The sequence below is a fragment of the Phytophthora cinnamomi genome, assembly GCF_018691715.1.
Source record: "Phytophthora cinnamomi strain GKB4 chromosome Unknown Contig53, whole genome shotgun sequence".
Classification (NCBI taxonomy): Eukaryota; Oomycota; class Peronosporomycetes; order Peronosporales; family Peronosporaceae; genus Phytophthora; species Phytophthora cinnamomi.
Window position 1 is genome coordinate 1,571,746 of NW_027150986.1, and position 19,923 is coordinate 1,591,668.

The 19,923-nt window shown below is 54.9% G+C and overlaps 6 protein-coding genes across 6 annotated transcripts; 5 read left to right on the forward strand and 1 right to left on the reverse strand.

Moving 5' to 3' along the window:
• Window positions 1-8,081: 8,081 nt before the first annotated feature.
• IUM83_00436 (LRR-containing protein) lies at window positions 8,082-10,253 on the forward strand (the record flags this gene model as incomplete). Its single annotated transcript, XM_067924208.1, has 3 exons — window positions 8,082-8,861; window positions 8,936-9,288; window positions 9,362-10,253. 3 exons carry the CDS (start codon window positions 8,082-8,084, stop codon window positions 10,251-10,253), a joined length of 2,025 nt encoding a protein of 674 aa, XP_067788735.1.
• Window positions 10,254-11,013: 760 nt separating this feature from the next.
• Window positions 11,014-12,234, forward strand: IUM83_00437 (uncharacterized protein; the record flags this gene model as incomplete). Its single annotated transcript, XM_067924209.1, has 1 exon — window positions 11,014-12,234. One exon carries the CDS (start codon window positions 11,014-11,016, stop codon window positions 12,232-12,234), a length of 1,221 nt encoding a protein of 406 aa, XP_067788734.1.
• A 330-nt stretch (window positions 12,235-12,564) lies between these two features.
• On the forward strand, window positions 12,565-13,488 carry IUM83_00438 (uncharacterized protein; the record flags this gene model as incomplete). The annotated part of the gene is made up of 1 exon (XM_067924210.1): window positions 12,565-13,488. One exon carries the CDS (start codon window positions 12,565-12,567, stop codon window positions 13,486-13,488), a length of 924 nt encoding a protein of 307 aa, XP_067788733.1.
• Window positions 13,489-14,219: 731 nt separating this feature from the next.
• On the forward strand, window positions 14,220-15,596 carry IUM83_00439 (RxLR-like protein; the record flags this gene model as incomplete). The annotated part of the gene is made up of 1 exon (XM_067924211.1): window positions 14,220-15,596. One exon carries the CDS (start codon window positions 14,220-14,222, stop codon window positions 15,594-15,596), a length of 1,377 nt encoding a protein of 458 aa, XP_067788732.1.
• A 304-nt stretch (window positions 15,597-15,900) lies between these two features.
• IUM83_00440 (U4/U6 small nuclear ribonucleoprotein Prp31) lies at window positions 15,901-17,523 on the reverse strand (the record flags this gene model as incomplete). Its single annotated transcript, XM_067924212.1, has 1 exon — window positions 15,901-17,523. The coding sequence occupies one exon, from the start codon at window positions 17,521-17,523 to the stop codon at window positions 15,901-15,903; it is 1,623 nt and encodes a 540-aa protein (XP_067789273.1).
• Window positions 17,524-17,828: 305 nt separating this feature from the next.
• On the forward strand, window positions 17,829-19,610 carry IUM83_00441 (DEAD/DEAH box RNA helicase; the record flags this gene model as incomplete). The annotated part of the gene is made up of 1 exon (XM_067924213.1): window positions 17,829-19,610. The coding sequence occupies one exon, from the start codon at window positions 17,829-17,831 to the stop codon at window positions 19,608-19,610; it is 1,782 nt and encodes a 593-aa protein (XP_067789274.1).
• Window positions 19,611-19,923: the final 313 nt, after the last annotated feature.

Sequence of the window (19,923 nt, forward strand, 5' to 3'; positions counted from 1 at the left end):
AGTGTCACCTGTGGTGGAAGCTTTACTGGCAGACTCTGTGACGTGTACCGAGATGGCTCGGTGCAAAATTTACGGCGTGCTTCCTCGGAGACGAAGAAGTATACTTTTGAGCGGTATGACGCGCGATAGAAGACGCTGCCGTGACGAAGTGAGGCCCAATCCTTCGCTCCGGAGCCCATTGCAAAGGTAACAGGGCAGTAACCTTTCATCTCAGGAAAATCACAATCAGCCACGGTCAGCAAACCTAATAACGAAGCGTTCACCGGTGCCCTTGCTACCAGTGACTGCGCCTCGCTCTCGGCTTCTTCTTGGGATGGCCAAGGATCGTCTCTCTGTTGAACTAGAGCTTGGCTCGGCAAGTACCCGATGAAAGCTTCAGGACTGGCGAGGAACTGCTCAAGATTTTCCTGGTTTTCAAGCCAGAAGCTAAAGCCACGGAAATCTACGCAGAACTCACGGCTTGACGAACGTGAATGGTAAAATCTGCCAGCGCGTAGCTCAACAGGACAAAAAGTCTGGAAAACAGGATGCTGACGCTCTTGAAGAGCCTCATGGGTGCGCACAACACCTAATGAGCGGGCAGCTCGATCGGAAGCCATTGCCCTGGTGTGGTGTGATACCAGGCGCTGCTGCTCTTCAAGAAAATATTGTGCCTGGGCAGCTACGTGCCAGATCGAGTTGATAGAACTATCAAGTTGACGCACGTGGAAACTACCAAAGCGTCGGATCCAGACGTGGAGCAACTCTAAACGGTACTGATACCACCGTGCAAATGCCGTTCGAAGCTCATTCTTCTCAATATTTGTCTGATGGTCCTGCCAAGCACTCGCGAAGCCTCGTTCCAGAACGAAGAGCATATCTGGTTGAATAGTAGAGTCGACGTCTTTTGCGCTCGAATTTGGAAGACTGCCTTCCAGTTCGTCGTGATGCAATAGATACCCGTCGATGACCCAACCACGGGTCTGACATTCTGAGGAGCGCAAACGAGTGGAGATGCACTCGTGGGTGAGATCGAAGTCAGACAAAGGATTTCCTTGCTGCTGTTCCGTGATCTCCAACAACCGTTGTCGAAGTGTAGAACCACCCTGGCATTGCATCACCCACTCCACAGCGTGTTGAGCAGATACGTAGACAAGCCCGAGTGCATTCGCAAGTTCCTGAGCGACTCGTGTTTTACCTGAAAATGGAGTTCCCACTACGCAGCACGTCAACGGGTGTCTCGGAGGAAGAGTAGGTGTATCCAAATACCGGGAGGGGCAAGCCATAAACGCTCGGCGAGCTTCGCGTGACCGAGGAAAGTAAAGCTGGGATCGATGCACTACGGCCTTTACAGATGTGGTCGATAGGGAATCTGTGCGTCCTGTTACTGGACACGCAAGGCCATGCTTACCAATAATCAGCTCACCCGATGCTAGCATCTTCTGCATCGCTCCTCCCGTGGACATATCGAGAACCTCGCAACGCTCGAAAAGCGTCGCTCGACTTGCCATGAAATCATCCAGTAATCGTCTCACGTGCTTCATCGTTCGTCTTGGCGCATTAGTAGCATCCACTGGATTGCAGACTTGAACTCCTCGAGCTCGGAGGGCAGCGATAGCTTCGTCCAGAGCCTTTTGGTCTTCGGCATACTGTTCACGCAGTCGCGTGCTCTCATTCTCTCGCGCAGCCTCAAGATCTATCGGCAGCTCTTCTTCCTCGGCGTCATCCGGAGGGTTACCTTCGACTTCTGCATTGCCATCGACCTCCTTTTTCCGCGTGAGGGCTAGTTTTCGAGGAGGTGTCGGCAAGGTGGCAGCCCACCGACTCAACAAAGCGTTCACGGCGTCATCTTCCGACATCGTCAAGGGGATCACAAGTGTCGGGAACAGCCCCAGCTTGAAACATAAGTCCAAAGTAGATGTAGTTGGGATGCGAGAAGCTTCTGGCCCCAACCCAGCCAGTATCTGTGCAACAGCTCTCTCGGTTGCTGGTTGGTGGCGCTGAAGCTCACGTTGGAGCACTCTGATGAATATTTCCTCAAGCGTCAATCGAGATTCTTCTGACTTGAGCTCTTCTAGTAATTGGTTGCGTTCTGCATCATTGGTGGCTGCAGTCAGGTCCACATGCACGAGATCGGTTGGTGCGTCACCTGGCTTGGTTTCAGTTTGGGCAAGTGCTGCAGCAATTCGATTGCGTCCAGAACCGCGAACACCAAGCAATAAAATGCAGGGTCTGAAATTTTCAGTAGCACAAGGTCCTGTAGGAATGAAAGCCGACGGGTTTCTCTCGAAAACGCGAAGCTCCAATTCTCCAGCGAAAGCATAAAACTTCTGTCTGAAGCAGCAAACGTAAGAAGGCAGACCAGGTATCAACAACCCACGCGTTCTCCAAGACACTGGGCAAAACCGTCCACATTCTCCTTGAAGCTGCAGTGCCCTGCTTCTTGCTGCTTCTGCTAGCACTTCTACCTCGGGGTCTGTAGCATCCCTCCCAGTTTCTCCTTCTTGAGGGGGTGAGCTTGGATTCTCATTATCTTGTTCAGGAATTGGTGTAGCGAATATGAGCGTCGGATCGTACTCGTCAACTAGCTGTGGAGCCTGTCCGTCCTCAATGCTATCCAAACGCGGTGCAATTGGATTTAGCTCGCGCTCGATAGCTGCTAGCGTGTCGCTAGGCAGCTGAAATAGCGGGCTAGTTACCACTCGGGGTGCACCACCAAGACCTTGTGCTATGTCTTCAGCGCCAGACTTTTCGGCCTGGAATAGCTGGCGGCGTTGCACAGATAAAGCATTGACAGCATCACTGTTGGTGCCCCCCTCCTCTTGAGCAGCGGCGGATTCACTGTCCAATAACAGAATTGCGTCGGGCACACATCCGTGCTCAAGTAGAACAGCAGCAACGTCACGAGTTAGCGGCAGATCCGTGATCATCCATCCAGACGATGCTTTCAATTTGACCAGCAAGGATTTAACGGCTTCGGCGGTTGCTGTTGCAGCTTCTGAGGGAGAGACAAGTTGACCCCTCATGAGCCGCATTTCCATGGATATGCTCGGTGAAGTCTTGAGCAATTTTGCAGCAGACACGGTTTGAACACGAAGCCCCGCTTCTAGTGCCTCCAAGTACGCTGGAGGAAAAGTCTCGCCGGCACCTGTCGCGACCAGCCAAAAATTGCGATACTTTGACGGAACTGGAAGTTTTTGGCGCAAAAATTGCAGCGGGTGTGAACAGAAAGCTCGTCTTGCCTCTGGAGAGGCCATCAAGTAGACCCAACCAGAGTAGTACGCGGCAAACTCTGGATCACCTGGTATTAGAGCATTGCCAGGACTTGTCACGGGACAAAACTCACGCCACTTCGATAATAGTCGACGTTTTGCATCACGACTAGGCAATTTCGCAAAGGTGTCTATTGTAGAGCTTGATTCAGCTTCAAGAAGTGCAGTCCAGTCCCCATAAAGCAGCCACTTTAGCTTCTCAGCACGGCTGGATCCGCTTAGATCTTCAGGCAATGATATCACGTAGGCTTCACGCGAAGTGCTGAACCGTGATAGACCCATTGATGTCTAAACCAAACAAGAAACACAAACTACAGGTCAAGAAACAATCAGAAGACCACTACATACAGTGATACTTACGCCCGTAATTGCTTGGATGCAGTGATCTCGGATGACATTAAGGGACTGGAGTGCGAGCGCTGCTATCAAATGGTAGCCAGGAGGTTTATTTGTCGAAGAAGCAGTTTGGTACATCCTCAGTTCGTTCTCCATTCGTGACACGTACTCATGAAAACCTTTGACGAGCTTTGTCACGGCTATCAAGCCAAACGACACAGGTGATTCTGTGGGAAGATCAATCTCGTTGCGCTCAGCTGGAGTCGGCTCCGGTGGTGGAACAGGTTTTTCGGGAATAACTTGACCATCGTTTTCCTGATCAGTCTCATCGGGCGCAACTTCTTTGGCTTCTTCCTCGTCGAGCTTTGAATCATCAATACCATTTTCAATAGTGTTACTTGGTTCTTGGATGTCCTCAGCCTCCACCTCCGTTTTCCTCGGTGGCAACACAAAATCTGCGAAGCCTCTCGCTGCTAACTCTTCGGGGTTGGTAGTACTCAAGATCGCAAGTTCTCGCACCGAGTACAGACGGCCGGCTGTCGGTGTCATCGTTGAGCCTGTGAGCAGACATTCCAACTCACTGGGTAGTGCTGTGAGGGCTACTAAATAATCCGTTGCTATGAAGTGTTCATCATTCTCTGGCGATGATAACTCGTACGGATACACATCGTCCATGACCACACCAATGCCAGCTACAAAAAAAAAAAAAGACAAAACAAATTCACAAGGTGAGATCTAGTCTGCATCCAGTGCAGTCAACGCAGCAATGCCGTACCGACTAAGGACCGAGTGGCTTCAAGTCGCAGCAATGCAAGAGCTGTACTTCGAGATACCACATTTCCTGCACAGAGCCCATCAAAATCTTCGTCTCGAAAAATACGGTCCACTTCTTCATCCTCGTCAGCGTTTTCATTTCTAGGTTTCTCATCTGGTTCAGGTGTGTCAGTTATCTCCGTGGTTGATGGCGCCTCGCCTACCGAATCTCTGCCCTCTGTAGCCGCGGGAACCGTACGACGACGACGTCTTTGGAGCTTACGCTCAACAGCACGTTGTACAGCCCCGTCGAGTGACAAATATTGCAGTCTCAGTCGTCGAGCCAACACGCGGGCAACCCGTGTTTTGCCACATCCTGGTGGTCCCACCACGGCGACTCTCAGAGCGGGGAACTCGACAAGAGCAGCAGTAAGGGCTTCTTCTGGGTCCCAATGCGCTGCAGTCTCACGGTGAAGTTTTCGACCTCTGGCTGGGGTCGCTCCCGAGCCAATACAACGTACAAGCTCCATGTGAAGTCGCTTTGCAGCGACCATAGTGTCTTCAACAACGGTCACTGGAGCATCCGCGACGTCCATCTTATCCTCTTCTGTGCCATTGCTTGTAGCATTGTTCTTCTTTTTGGGAAAAGCCCGAGTGAGTGAGAATTTCCGTGGGTTGTAACTGAGGAGAAGCTGCTTGAGTGACATCTCTCGTTGGTCAGGGGGTTGTAATCCGCGGATGCTTCGTAAGGCATCGCTTGATGGAGGCAGTTTTTGCAGGAACGCTTCATTAGCAATTTTCGGGATTCGACTCAGGGGTCGAAGCGTAAAGCGTTCAACTGGTTCGGCAGAAATGGTTTCATCTTGCTCTGGTTCGCTACTGGAAGGAGAGACCACAAGCTCGGCAATGGAGTTCCGCAGCTCCCGGAAGAAGGCTGCGTATTGGATGGCTGCACTCTCGACGGGTAGGATAATCTCCGCGAGTTGCATGATAGCCTCACGAAATTGCTCGGGGGACATGAGATTATTGTCTAGACTTGAGTTCCCTTTGGTTGAATCACCAATACTGCCGGTACCTTCTAAATCGTATTCCCAGTCACGTTGTGCCGCAGCGAGTGCGAGTGGATCCGTCGACAACGGTAGTACCAAGGCCTTAGCGGCTCGAGCGAAAAATCCGATGTATCCTTCTCGGTTCAAAGTGCACGAGCCCATGGGCGTGGCTACATCCCAAAGCAACGTCAATTCACGAGCTACTTGTCCATTTGCCTCACCGCCGTTGGCAGACTCGTCGCCCTCCAGCATCGCGCTTCGTCGATGATGCCATAGTCGAAGCAAGTTGACCTTGCCTTCGCCGACACTGCGTTCCCTTTCGTCCTCAGCGAAGAGGAAATGCCGACGCATCGAAGCCCCTGGTACCGTCACGGCAGGACAACTTGAAATGAAGGATCCGCCGCGATGAAGCGACGCGACTGCGGTGGTTGGTTTCATGAATTGGCTTTCCTATTTTATGGTTTTCCCATTTTGTGGGGTAAGAATGCTTATAAGCGTGTTTGTGCTGCGCACGGGCACGAGTAGAGGATGGTTGGTTTCTAAGCTAAACTACGGGATGTCAAGGTGACTCGCGTAGAGTCGAGTGCAATCTCGGCACTGGCTGTTCGAACTCGCGTCTTCTTCTCGCTCGGGCGCTGCTTCTTCATCAACCCCTCGCCTTTCTTCTTCAGCATGTTGCCGATTGACTTTCGTCGTGAATGCTGCTTGGTCGTTGCGGCATCCTGTGTCACCCATGGGTGCTGCAGAGCTGCCTCCACCGAGAGTCTTGACTTGGGATTCACATCGAGCAGACCAGCCAGCAAGGCAATGCATGTAGCTGGTAGTTGCGATAAGAGACCAGTCTCTTGGAGAGCAGTCGCTGTGCCGCGCTCAACCATTCGACAAAAGAGTCTGTCGCTGTCTCTCGAGGCACGACGCACCAACGCACGCTTGATGCACATGGTCCACAAAATGACTCCGAGCGACCAGGCGTCGGCTTGTCGGACATCTTCGACCTCGCAACAGCGCAAGACCTCAGGAGCAGCATAAGCCTCTTTGGCGACTTGTAAGACTCGAACGTTCGGCCGGTCGAGCTTAAACCGCTGGGCGTGGCCCAGGTCCCCGACTTTCACGACGCCAGACTCGGTGACGAAAACATTTTCCGGCGACAAGTCCAAGTGCGCGATTCCGGCGGTGTGTAGTGCTTGCACACCTCGCAGCACAGCGTGGAAGACACGTCGTCTCCCCGCATCGGTACAAGTCATCGTCGAGGAGCTTTGAGGAGCGACGCCAGCTGTTTGAAGGCGAAGTTCTTGTTGCATGATTTCGAGCAGGTCCCCGCGTGCGCAGTGTTCGTGCAGAAGGTGGAGCCGCTCTCCTTGCAGGAAGTGACGTTCCAGCCTTACCACGTTCTCGGCATCCCGAATCGAGAGGTACAGGTCCAGCTCTTTTAGCGCTGTGGCACTTGCATCGCGACCTTCAGCGGTGGGCGAGGTCATTAGAGTGCTCTTGTCAACGTACAGTTGACCCGAAGCGGGGCACTCAACCAAATCCACGCACTGGAGTCCATCGACACTTTCCTGGATTCGTGAGCACAGTGTCGTGATCGGGGCCATTGGCAAAACTCGACGTTAGAGCGAGACTCCGCCACCCACGCAACTTTTTCGAAAGTGAGCAGTACAGCCGGCAACGATCTCCTATATTTACTACCAGGTGGATTCTGTGCACTGCAGTAACGAACGGCATAGCGACCACCAGTTTTTTGACTGGCATTTGGCTGCGTATTGCAGAGGTCCGACGGAAATATGTCTTCCAGCTGTATGGCTGCTGTGAACACCCTCTCCCCAGCGTGTACATGTATAATACCGGTAACATATCCTGCGTATACTGTCTCGGTCGCGTGGGGTGTTCACCAAGGAGTGCGACATCATTTCTGCTGGAGGCACGTCGTGGCCCGGATGGCGATACTTACATCTCATTTACATCCGGCGCGGTGCCTGCAATTATTTCCCTCGCCCTCCTTCATCCACGTGAAGTGCAATGGCGTGCGTGTTTCATACGTACACGCCAAAGCAGTCCAACGCGTGGCAGTTTAACTTCATTCGCGGCGTCCACTTACGCAAAAGTTGGTTACGACGACATGAATGGTTCCACTCGCGTAGTTTTCAGTGAATGCACTTGGCACGTGTAGAGCGACTACAGCCGATTCGGAATCCAGATCGATTGATTACCAGCAGCGCAGCTCCATGGCGTCTGGAGCACTCCACATGGCTGGATGCCATCGTGTACATGTAGATGTGCGGCGATATTATAGCACCTATTATGCCAGGACTTGGTCGGCAAGAGATATGCCGCGGAGAGGACTGGTGTCAAAGGAGTGTCATTGTTGACGGGCTTCCTCTGCGGTGATACCGGAGACTGCAGGGGCGCGTCCTGCCAGTTGTGCCCTTAATCGTGTCGTGGTCCAACATCCAGCCCAGCGCCCCAGCTCTATACAGCGAGGGAGCTGCGCCGTTCGACAGCTCTGTGAACCTTGAGCTATTTCCACCGTTGGCGCGACACCCGCCGCGGTGGACTTTACAGGCTCCGCGCATGAGTATGCTGCGCCGGAAGAAAGCGAGACATTCGTGTCCTCCGTCAGTAACGTGCTGGAGGCTGAAGGCTGAGCACAGCCAAAAGATCCTGCTGAAACGTCTCGCTGAGCCCCACGAAAATGACGATCCCACCGAAGAGAGAGTATCTCGAGGAAGACTCGGCCCTAGTGCACCCCGAGCAGGCAGCCTCGGTCGCCAAGCCCGTGACAGATGCAGTGCTGGACTACAGCAACTCATACCTTGGGGACGACAAGTTTGCGGGGATCGCCGAGAAGGCTCGACTGGCCAGTGTGCCGACACGCTTGGATCTGCGTGGCAATTGCTTCGAAGCTGGCGCTGCGCGGATTCTTGCGGGGTTGTTGAAATCTTCGCACAACATTGTGGTCATCAGCTTGGAATGGAACAATATTGGTCTGTTGGACCAGGGAGTGGAAGCCCTCGCTGGAGCCCTGGAAGTCGATAAACGGTTGCTGACGCTCGACTTGCGCAATAACAACATCGGACCCGAGGGCGCCAAGGCACTAGCTAAAGCCCTGAGGACCAATCGCACTCTGCGTCAGCTGGACTTGCGCTGGAATGAGATCGGGAATCCTGGTGTGCTGGCATTTCGAGAAGCCCTGCAGAGCAACCACTCGCTCGTGACACTGGAGCTGATGGGGAACAATAGTAGCTTGAAGCACGTTGATGAAATCGAGGTTTTGCTAGTACGGAATCGTGCGTTCAAGGAGATACCGGCACCTTTGGCTGTTGATGCATCGTGTCAGCCAGACGAGGATACTCCGTCAAACAACGAGAGTCCAAAAGCTGCTCCCAATGACCAGCTGCTATTGCAAGTGCTGGCGGAAAAAGAAGAATTGGAGACGGAGGTGAACTTGGGCAATCGAGAACGTCAAAAATTGGTAAGGTGGGGCGTTCCAGCGTGCTGGACGTGGTCGGATAGAGCCCACTCACATGTGCTGTGAATTATCCCTAGATCGAGAAGACAGAGGAGCTCGAAATGCAATTGCAGCAAATCCGGAAGGATGCCGACATGACCAAGGAAGATCGAGATCGCTACCAACAACGTGAGATTGATGCAAGGCGCGATGTCCACGAGCTGAGAATGCAGCTTGACGAACTCGTAAATCGGAGGAAGTTGGAATTTGAAGAGTACCGATCCGCGCGGACTGCTCTCGAGCGAGAGAATGGAGTCATTCGAGAGAAAATGGGACACATGGAAGCCATGCGGAGTAATGAAGCGGAGCAGAAAGACAAACAGATATCCCAGTTGGAAGAGGCCAAGTATGCGCTTGACAACGAGGTACACCGTGCGTCTCTCACGATCAGGTTAGTTGGTTTCACATTACTATTACGTCGAAGGGATTTGCTGTAGTAACTCTGTTACTCTCGTGCTCACCAGTACCCAACAGGAAGTACTCGGAAAGCTCCAGAAACAGCTGCAGGATACTCAGCAGGAGTATGCTCGCAAGGAAGCAAAGCTGGTGTCCGAGCACGAAGGGGGGTTGAGCGCGGCCCAACGGCAACACGAAATGGTCATTGGTTCTCTACAGACGCAGCTCAGCTATAACTCGACGCAACTCGAGACAAGCGAGCGAAATGTGCGCGAGCTAAAAGACAAGCATGAAGCTCTACAAGCTAAGCTGCTGCAGTCGCAGATCGACCATGAAAAAACTATTGGAGATCTGAAGCAGCAGTGGGAGACCGAGGTACAGGAGCGTATCAAGCGCTCTGTCGGTTCTGTGGAGGCCCAAGTGGCCGAGGTGAAGAAGGCGCGGCTGCATCTCGAACGGGAGGTGGAAAAGCATCTCGAGACGATCCTCCAGCTCCGCCAGGAGAATGTGTCGCTGCAGCAAGCCAAGGAGGAAGCGCAGATCAATCTCGAGGCCGTGATGGAGTCGCAGTCCAAGGTACTACAGGAGAAGCAAGCGCAGCTGGCCGTCGCACTGAGCGAGAGGGCGCGCTGCGAGGAGAAGCAGCAGCTCCAGCTGCGGAAGGCGGAGGAGCAGGACGCGCGGCTCGTGCAGATGCAGGCAACCTTCGACGAACGCATGCAGGCCCTTGCAGCCAGCGCAAAGGTCGCGGCGGAGGAGAGCGCTGCCACCTTGAAGGAGAAGGCGGGCGTGGTCGCGGCGCTCGAGGCGCAGGTGCTGCGGCTGGAGCGCGAGCTGTCCGCGCAGAATCACGAGCACGAGCGCCGCATCGATGACATGGCGGAATCCTTTGGCCGTTTCGTGCAGGAGCAGATCACGAAGGAGCGAGAACGACGCAAGAAACCGAGGTCCGACGTCTAGCCGGCGCCTTTTTGCGTGCAATGGGGCGCGAGGGACCAGCACGGTGTTGCTGAGCACCGGAGCCAGCGGCCCGGAGCCAGCGCGTCAGCCCATCGCTCTAAGGTCGAACGCGTGCTGCGTTTCGGACTCTGCCAGGGGTAACTGCAGGCAATGGCACTGGAGCAACGCATGACACGAGCGCTGCGATACAGGCAATGAGTTGACCACGTTGAAGTGAGTTTAGATGAGACAGCTGATTGGCAGTTTTAGCCCGGGCGCTGATTGGCCGGTCCGACAGTGGCCGAAAATCGAATTTTTGTCGCACCATCTGTTCTGGACACATCACCGAGCGGTCAGCCATCAGTCTCATTCATTTCATTCTCGAAGGTTAATTGCTGCACACAGTGAGGAATGGCGTCCACTGAAACTCTTACCGTATTAACTATACGAGGTCATTCGATAGCATGAAGGCGCGTATCTTTTGGTGGCGGCGCGTTGGATTTCAAAATGGGACGCACCCATTGGCGCATTTGAATCGGGGCAGTTGAAGCCCGCCAGTCCAAGCGTTTTATGCCGCAGTCCAGAACTTGCCAGGCGCAGCCAGGTTGCCTGCGGTGCGACGTCTGCACCGGGCCAGCGATTGCCAGGAGGGGCTGCCGCACCGATCGCCACTGAGCCGCGCTCGCGTGTTGACGGCCGCCACTTCCGCTTTGTGCCCACAGGGCTCACACGAACGAAATTGCCGCTGGTAACGCTCGCAGCGGCCGCCCACCGAAACACGATGGAGGGCTCCGTGCAGACGCTCATCGACCAGTTCGAGCTCATGGCGCAGGTCAACTCGGCGTCCGCAGCCCCGCGCTCGTGGTCCGTGGCCGGCTCCAAGAAGACCACAGCGCTGCCACCTCAGCCCAAGTCAGACAACTCCCCGGTCAAAGAGATCATTGAGCGCTTCAACACACAGCGCGCCCGCACCCAGTCGGAGCCCGTGCGGATGCTGCAGAAGACAGAGGAGACCCCCGAGACCGCCGAGCCTGCGGAGGAGAAGCAGCCAGAGGAGGACGCAGAGAGCAAGCCAGCTACCCCGACCAAGCCTGCTGTCTACCAGAACCTCACCGTCAAGACTCTGCAGTCCGACGATGAGGACGACGCCAAGACCCTCAACTCCTACGAAGACGAAAGTGACGCGGACTCCACGACGACCGCCAAGTCCACTTGCTACTCGATCGTGCCTCGCAGCCCGTCGTCGTTCTCCACGGCGTCTACGGGTTCCCTGGATTCGCTCCTCAGCTCGCTGGACATGTTCCTACCCGAGTTTCTGCAGGCGTCCGGTGAGACCAGCTCGGAGACTTCCAAGATTGTCAAGCCTACAGCCTACTACCCCAGGCGCTCCTCTCTCCCGGAAAACCTGCAGTTGACAACGACATCCAAGCTGATTCCACCGACCTCGTACCGGCGTGCTTCGCTCACCGGGAAGTCGTCGTCTTCGGCCACGAAAGACGCGGGGATCCCTGCGGTCCCCAAGCCGCGTCGTTCCTCTGTATACACGGCCAAGAACCCAATACCCGCTGTCTCAACGCCAGCAAGACCTCGTCGCGCCTCACTCTCGGCGACGATGGCGCCGGCGCCTGCAATCAAGTCAACGCGGCGTTTCTCGGAATCGGCCCGCGGTGCTCAGCCTGTGGTAACGTCTCCGCGTGCGAGGGGCCGCTCCATCTCCACGTCTGTCCCGAGGTACATGGACTATGATAGCTCCCCGCGCTTTGCTGCCACGAAGGCCCGAAACATGGAGCGTCGCCGCCAGCTGGAGGAACGCAACCGCAACCTGGCCGCTGACAACGGCAAGCACGCCTTCAGCAAGACTCCGCAAAGGCCGCGCACGCCGGAGTGGCAGGGTCGTCTCGACCAGGTCCGCTCGCGTCTGTTCGACTTCAAGGAGGACAACCAGTCGCGTTCAGCCAAGGCAACGTCAACTCGAAGGCACTCGACCTCCAGTCGTGTCTGATAGTTTTGTTGCGGGTGCCGCTGTGCTCGTGCCTCCTGCGTATCTTCTCCGCCAGTCGAGCTGCATGTCTTCCTGTCTTCTGCGCGAGCGCTGCATAACTTATACCATAAAACTTATTAGATTTGTAAACACCACAAGCAACTCGTTACATGAGAAGTTCTCATACGTCGAGCAACAGCATGAACACTTCAGAGTGATGGTCTCATAGTTGAACTTTCACGTCCTGCTGGTTGATTGGACCAGAGCACGCAAAATGTGGGGCCCCCGTTCTTTGACACAAAGACAAGAAGGATTAACCGTTCGTGTGCAGTTTGCTCGCCCTTCGCCGACATGTCTGGAGGCTTCTGCATGCCCATCGGCTACAGCCTGGCTGCGAGCTACTACTGTCTCAACGCAAGCGACGAGGTCGCCGACGCGGAGCTCAACGACCAGAAGCCAATTGAGACCGTTGACAAGGCTCCCGAAGAAGCCCCTGGCGATGCAGCGCAAGTGCCACGGTTGCCGCTGAGTGAACTCAACTGGAAGAACCGCACGCGGTTTCTGGAGATGATGCGGCGACACTCCTTCGTGGTGCTCACGGACCTCGGTGAGTCGCTGGAGCGAACGCACGACCAAGTGCTGCAGGACTTCGAGACGTTCTTCACGAGCGGCGACGAGGACTGGAAGAACGGATGCACCAGCAAACACATTTATCGCAATGAGCAGGGCAAGCCGTTCTGGTACTGTGGATACGAGCACACGAGTGTGCGTGACTGCTTCCGCGTGGCTTGCGGGGATATGTCGCGACTGGTGTGGCCGTCGCCCGAATTCAAGGACCACTGGCTGTCATTGCAGCGGCGTATGCAGCGCATCTGTGACCGCGCGCTCAGCCTCACTATGGGGTACAATATCGAGCCGAGCCACAAGCGCTCGGATAAGGACTTCTCTGTTTGCTACGGTTTGCACTATCCGAACATCGAGGGCAGCGGCCAATCTGAGACGGAGAATGTCTTTGAGCACATAGACCCCAGTCTGTACGTGGTGGAGCCTGTTCCCAGCGTCGAGGGGTTGGATGTGTACGACCCACACTCGAAGCAATGGCTTAAGGCTGAGAAGGTTTGCGTCCCGGGGAAAGAGATTGTGCTTTTCTGTGGCCATGCCCTGAACCGAGCCACGGAAGGCCGTATTCCAGGAACGCTGCACCGTGTTCGACGCACCCCCGACCGAAGATTCTGCATCATTTACGAACAGAAATACGAAGAGTACTTCCTTTGAGCTTACTTCAGTAGCAGCAGCAGGAGGAGGCCGCAAAGCAAACAGCCCCACCACATTAAGATTGCCACATCGACGAGCCAGCGCAAAATACATAATATCGTTAACGTTTTGTCTCGACTGCGTCTCCTCTAATGCTGTCAGAAACCGTTCCTTTAGAGCTCGCTGCTGCTACAAAAAAATTATAGTCGTTGCATTACAGAAAAAATCAACAGTGAGCTTGTTTGTTTAGTCGCTGCATTTCGTACGAATCCTCCCAGTGCAGATCCAGCACCTTATCAAGAAGAGTCTGCTTCAACCATTTAATTTGTCCGGCTACACGTATGCGTGATTCGTATCTGTAAGCAAGGTAAATACTAGTGTACGGGAAACGCAAAATATACATGCACACTATCTGTATTCCCAAATTCTGTCTGCAGATCACGGTTGAAGCGTCATGTGTCTGAATTTGTGTGTTCATTCTCGATTTTACGTCGTCCTCAGGAAGCAGCAGATCAGCTCTCCCAAAGATTCACGCGACGAAAAGCACGAAAATGGTTGCCATTCAGGCGCTGGCGAGTGTGATGCTGGGCTGGTCCCTTCTAGCTACTCATTTATCACCAGCCACCGCTTACAGAGTTACGGTGACAACAGCAACGCTGCTCGAATCCTGGGAAGGATGGGTAACCTCGCTCTCCTGGTGGGCCAACGTCTTCGGGGACCGCGAAGACATTGCCGACGTACTCTTTACAAACATGACCTCAGTTTCAATCGATGGTGCTGCAACCGACATTCCCGCGCTTGATTTCAACATCGCGCGATACAACATCGGCGGGTCCGGCAGCAATGTCATCGACGATAGCGGGGCTGAGATCGCGATGAAGGCGTCGGAAAAGATGCCTGTATTTAAGGCGACTGAGTCGTTTTGGCTGAATTGGGTTAGCACCGACGTCAGCTCCTCCAGCTGGAACTGGGACGCGGATGCGAAGCAGCGTGCGATGCTTGGCCTGGCATCGAAACGCGGCGCCGACGTCTTTGAGGCATATTCGAACTCTCCACCGTGGTGGATGACAAGTAACCGTGCTACTGCCGGTGGAGACGATGGTGCGACTGACAATTTGAAAACCGAGTACTTCGAGAAGTTTGCCCTGTATTTGGCCACAGTTATAAGCAAGGCGAAAACAGATTGGGGGATCAACTTCAAGTATGTCGCACCGTTCAACGAGGCCAACAGCAAGTCGTGGAAGTTTCCTGAAGCGCAGGAAGCTTGCCATTTGGAAATTCAGACGCAGAGCGACATTTTGACTCTTGTGCAGACTGAGTTAAACAAACTTGGTTTACAAAGCGTGATCATCGCAGGAGCCGAAGAAAAGAACCCAGATGATTCACTTTTCGTGATCACAACCATGGTGGCACAAGAATTACCAGGGATTGACGCCATGGATAAGATGAATTCTCATTGTTCCGATGGCGTGGCTCCGTACACTGGTGATAACCGCGACAAGCTGACAGGGATGGTCTCATCATGGGATAAGCCGATAGCAATCTGGGATTCCATGTACGCCGACGAGGATCCTACCGGGCTTATCATGGCGGAGACGATTGCTCGAGACATCAATGAAATGGGCGCTTCAGCCTTTGTGTACCGACAAGCGCTCGACAGTGGAGTAGTGGGCCTTATCCAGTCGAATCCGGGTGATAAGTGGATTGGCACTGCCAACGCCAAATACTACGTGATGGCTCACTACTCACGCCATATCCACGCAGGAATGACGATCCTCAAGTTCGACGACCCGAATACTCTTATCCCCGGATCGTCTTCGTACGCCTTGGACAAGTACCCGAATTTTGTTGTTGCATACGACAAAGGTACGAAGGTGTTGGTCATCGTGGCTTCGAACTCGGGGGATGCACAAACAATCACGTTTGATCTATCGGCCTTGACTTCTGTGGAAGGCCCGATCAATATCTGGACAACTGAGACCAACTCAACAACGGGAGCTACATACAAGACCTCTAGTCTCGACATCATTTTTGGCCAGAGCGCCAGTTTTGCCGTGGATCTTCCAGCTCGATCGATCGCAACATTGGAGGTAGTAGGCGTCGAGTTAACAGACACGATATCTGTCTAGGGCAGTTTTGGACAGTGCATGAGAAGATTGATCCCATAGGCTTGCTTTCAGCCCTCGACATACCGTGCTAATAACGTTGAGTCTTCAGATCTGTTCGTCCCCGGTGATCCGCAAACTTGTCTTAGATGATGATTAGAATTGACGGTATAACAACTAGGCGCTTGTAGCATAAAATCCCCGCCCCGCATATGTACTGTATTGTATATTGCTTGACGCAGTTGGAAGTATCCGGAGGCACCTGGATGCAGTGCTGCGGTTAGTGTCTCGTGCATTCAAATTAATGCACACACGCTCGGTATGCTTCTTATGGCTTCTTGACGACACTGACGAATCCACTTGCAGCTGAAAAATACTTCTTGTTTGCCTCGGCAACACGAGCTTTCGCAGCTTCAGGGTTCATGAGCTCAATACCTTGCACAGGCGTGAAGGCGAGACTTGATGCCAACCCAGAAAGTGGCGGCTTGCTAGCCGAAGATGCAGCAAAGTTTGCAGCGCGCAACTTCTTGCTCGATTGTTTCTGTTCCTTACGCATAATACGCAAATTGCCTGATCCTTCTTGACCAAGACGGCCGGTGGTAATTCCCATGGCGTTGTCTCCATACTCTTCGTCGGCGGTCGCAAAAGATTGTCGGTTCATTTCACGGCGCACATCCGTCATTTGCAGCCGCTCCTTCATCTTGCGGTAGCGCTTACCACCACGTTTGCGGCGCGGCTTCTCATCCGGAATAGGCAGTGCCTTCTTAGTCTTAGCCTTCTGCGGCTCTTGCCATTTTTCCATCTTCCCAACTAGCTCCGTGCGGAACCGCGCGCCGACTAGACCCTCCGTGTCATTTTGGTGTGGCTGACTGTCGACGCGCGCCATCAGCGCTAGCTTCCCAGCTACAGCCCGGCACGCTTTCATCCGCAAGTATGGCGGCACACTCTGCACGAGGTCACTGAAGAACAGAACACCAGTATGTTTCAGCGCCGCAGCCGAAGAAAACCCACTTAGCACCTTCTTCTCCTGTCCCAATACTTGTAAATTGCACGACGGGATACGTGCAAGTTGCGCCACGCCCCCAGCTAGTCCAATGAGTTGCGCCGCAATGCGCGTTCCCACCAGCTGCGACACGTTCGGCGCCAGGTACTTCATGCGGCTCTCCACGAAGCGCAGGATCATGCTCTTATCCTTATCCAGCGACAGCAACTCATCGCAACCTTCCATGCATGTCTTCAAGTCCTCGGGCTCCAACGGTTTACCACTAGTACCCGATCCCGTCACTGAAATTCCAATGACAGCCGAGCTGGGCAGCAGTCTGGGTAGCTCTTCCACCACAGTCAAATCCATCTCGTTGCCAATGGCTTTCACCACGAGGGCGTAGTCCAGAGCATTTGGCACCAGGGAGTCCAGCTCCGGGAACTTGGCCGCGTAGATCTCGGCGATGAAGCGGTGCACGGCCTCGATCTCGTCGTCGATCTGCACCATCAGGTCGTTGGACGTGACCACCAGGTCGTACTCGGCGCTGCCTTCCTCCAGCGGCTGAGGCTTGGCAGAGGAGGCTGCGGCAGCGTCGTCCGCGTCGACGAACTGCTGGATCTTCTGCACGTGCGCCAAGTACTTGGGCGAGCGCTTGAGCGACGCGACGGCCGCCACGCCGCGCTGCTTCACGTTGGAGCGCAGCGACACTGCGAGGTCCTCGGTCTTCTTCTCCGTGAGCTCCAGCTCTGCGTCGGGGCGCTTGCGCTGGGGGGTTCGGGACTGGCTGGCGGCGGAGGCCTCGGGCATCTGCGCGTCGCCGTCATCGTCGTCCTCATCGTCTCCTGCCTCTGTATCGGCGGCCGAAACGGCGCCAAACTCGGACGAGATGTTCGGCGTCTCCTCCTCCTCGCTGCTGCCCCCGCTGAGCTCGTCCAGGTCCTCCAGGAACGAATCCGCGAGCGTCGACATGGCCTCCGCGTTGCTGCTTCTTGAGCGCTTGTCAGGAATTGTCAAAACAAAATTTATAATTGCGTTTAAAGAAACTTCAGTAGCGCATGAAGATCGGAGATCTTGCCAAATCTATGGAAAGAAACGGTTGCAATATGCAATATCGTAGTTATCGAGGGGCATACAAACGCCAAGTGGTTTCGTCTCCATTGGTGGCCGCGGCGTTTAACTTCTGAAGATAGCGCCGGACAGTCCAGCATTCCCATCCTGCCACGCACGCGGCCACCCAAGTCAAGCCAGTAAGCCACCGCCCAGAGCAGAAGAACATGCCGCGCCAGGACTCCAACAACACCAGCAGCAGCAACAACTGGCGCCGCAAGACGCCCGCCACTGACCGCAAGGACAGCGACGCCGAGCACGCGAAGAAGAAGCCGCGCCGCGGCGGTCGCCGCAACAACAAGAACGCCAACGCCAGCGCCAATGGCCAGGCTAACGGACAGACCGCCGCGCCGCCTGCGCCCGTCGCTGCCTCCCCCGTGAAGCAGGAGGCGGCGCCCGTGCAGGTCTCCAAGCCCACCAACCTGGACTACCTGTCGGACGTCCTGTTCGCGTCGCTGGACATTTCGGCCAAGACCAAGCGCGCCATCGTGGAGGACCTCAAGTACGAGCGCCTCACCAACGTGCAGAACGAGACGTTCCCGCTCATCCTGGAGGGCAAGGACGTGCTGGCCAAGGCCAAGACGGGCAACGGCAAGACCATCGCCTTCCTGCTGCCCGTGATCGAGAACATGGTGAAGGAGGGACGTCGCTCGGGCGTCATCCCGACGCTGGCCATCTCCCCCACGCGCGAGTTGGCGCAGCAGATCGCGACGGAGGCCAAGCGCCTCACCAAGTTCCACGACCTCAAGGTCGCGTGCTTCGTGGGCGGTGCCAACATCAAGAAGGACGAGCGCGCGCTCACCAGCAGCGACCCGATCGACATCCTCGTTGCCACGCCTGGGCGTCTTGTTGACCACTTGAAGCAGAACACCGGCAGGATTGCCGACCGACTGGGCAAGTCGAGCGTGTTGATTCTGGACGAAGCTGACCGCCTGTTGGACATGGGTTTTCGCCCCGACGTCATGCGCATTATCGGATACCTGCCGAAGGAGCGTCAGACGCTGCTGTTCAGCGCCACGCTGCCGGCCTCCACGGAGGAGCTGAAGCAGGTCGCGTTGCGCAAGGACTACTCGTTCGTGGACACGATTGATGAGAACGAAGCCGATACGAATGTGCAGACCGAGCAGGAGTACGTAGTGTGCACGATGGAAGAGGTGATCCCGATGGTGGAGCGTATCCTGACTGCCCACATGAAGCTGCCGGCGTACAAGGTGATGCTGTTCTTCCCCACGGCTCGCTCCGCGCAGTTCATGGCACAGCTTTTCCAGGCTGCGGGCTTTCCTGGTGTCCTGGAGATCCACTCGCGTAAGAGTCAGGCAGTGCGCACGAAGACAGCAGAGGCCTTCCGCAAGGGCCACAAGGTTATCATGTTCTCGTCGGATGTGTCGGCTCGCGGTGTGGACTACCCGGATGTCTCCCTAGTCCTGCAGGTTGGCCTCACCGACCGCGACCAGTACATCCATCGCCTTGGACGTACGGCCCGCGCTGGTATGAAGGGCAAGGGTGTTCTCGTTCTTGCTGAGTTCGAGACGCCTCTGCTGGACAAGCTGACCGACCTGCCTCTTGAGCCGAGCAAGAAGCACACCCCTAAGATGCTGGAGCCGTCGCAGTCGCGCGCGCTGGGGGTTGTGAAGAACCTGAAGCGCTACTCCGAGGTGGAGAAGTCGGCCCAGCAGTCGTATCAGGCGTGGCTTGGTTTCTACAACTCGAACTCGAAGCGGCTGAAGCTAAAGCCTGAGCAGCTAGTCCGCCTGGCGGCCGACTACAGCAGCATCATCGGTCTGGACGAGGTGCCGAAGCTCGAGAAGAAGACGCTGAAGAAGATGAACCTCCTTGGCGTGCCTGGCATCGAGCCGTCGCCGTACACTCGCGACAACAGCGGCAACTTGACTGGAGGCCGTGGTGGTGGCCGTGGTGGTGGCAACCGCGGCGGCTTCGGCCGCAGATAAGTCATCAAGTTGTCTACCGAGGCTGCCAGACGCACGTACATCAAGTAGTAGAACGCCAAGTGACTTCCTCATCATTAGAACCCAATCGTAATTTATTGCAACGAAGGATGAGTCGGTTGACTAGAATATACTCGCATGAAACTGGACGTCTAGCATCACTTTGGGCAACCAGTACACCTGTGTAGCCATGTCTATACCTGTAATTGCGCCAATAATAAACAATAATTGTCATGTCGTCTATTGCCCCTTCGAAACAATAATAATTATTGTTTCGTCCATGGTCCCTTCAAAACAATAATTATTATTGTTTCGA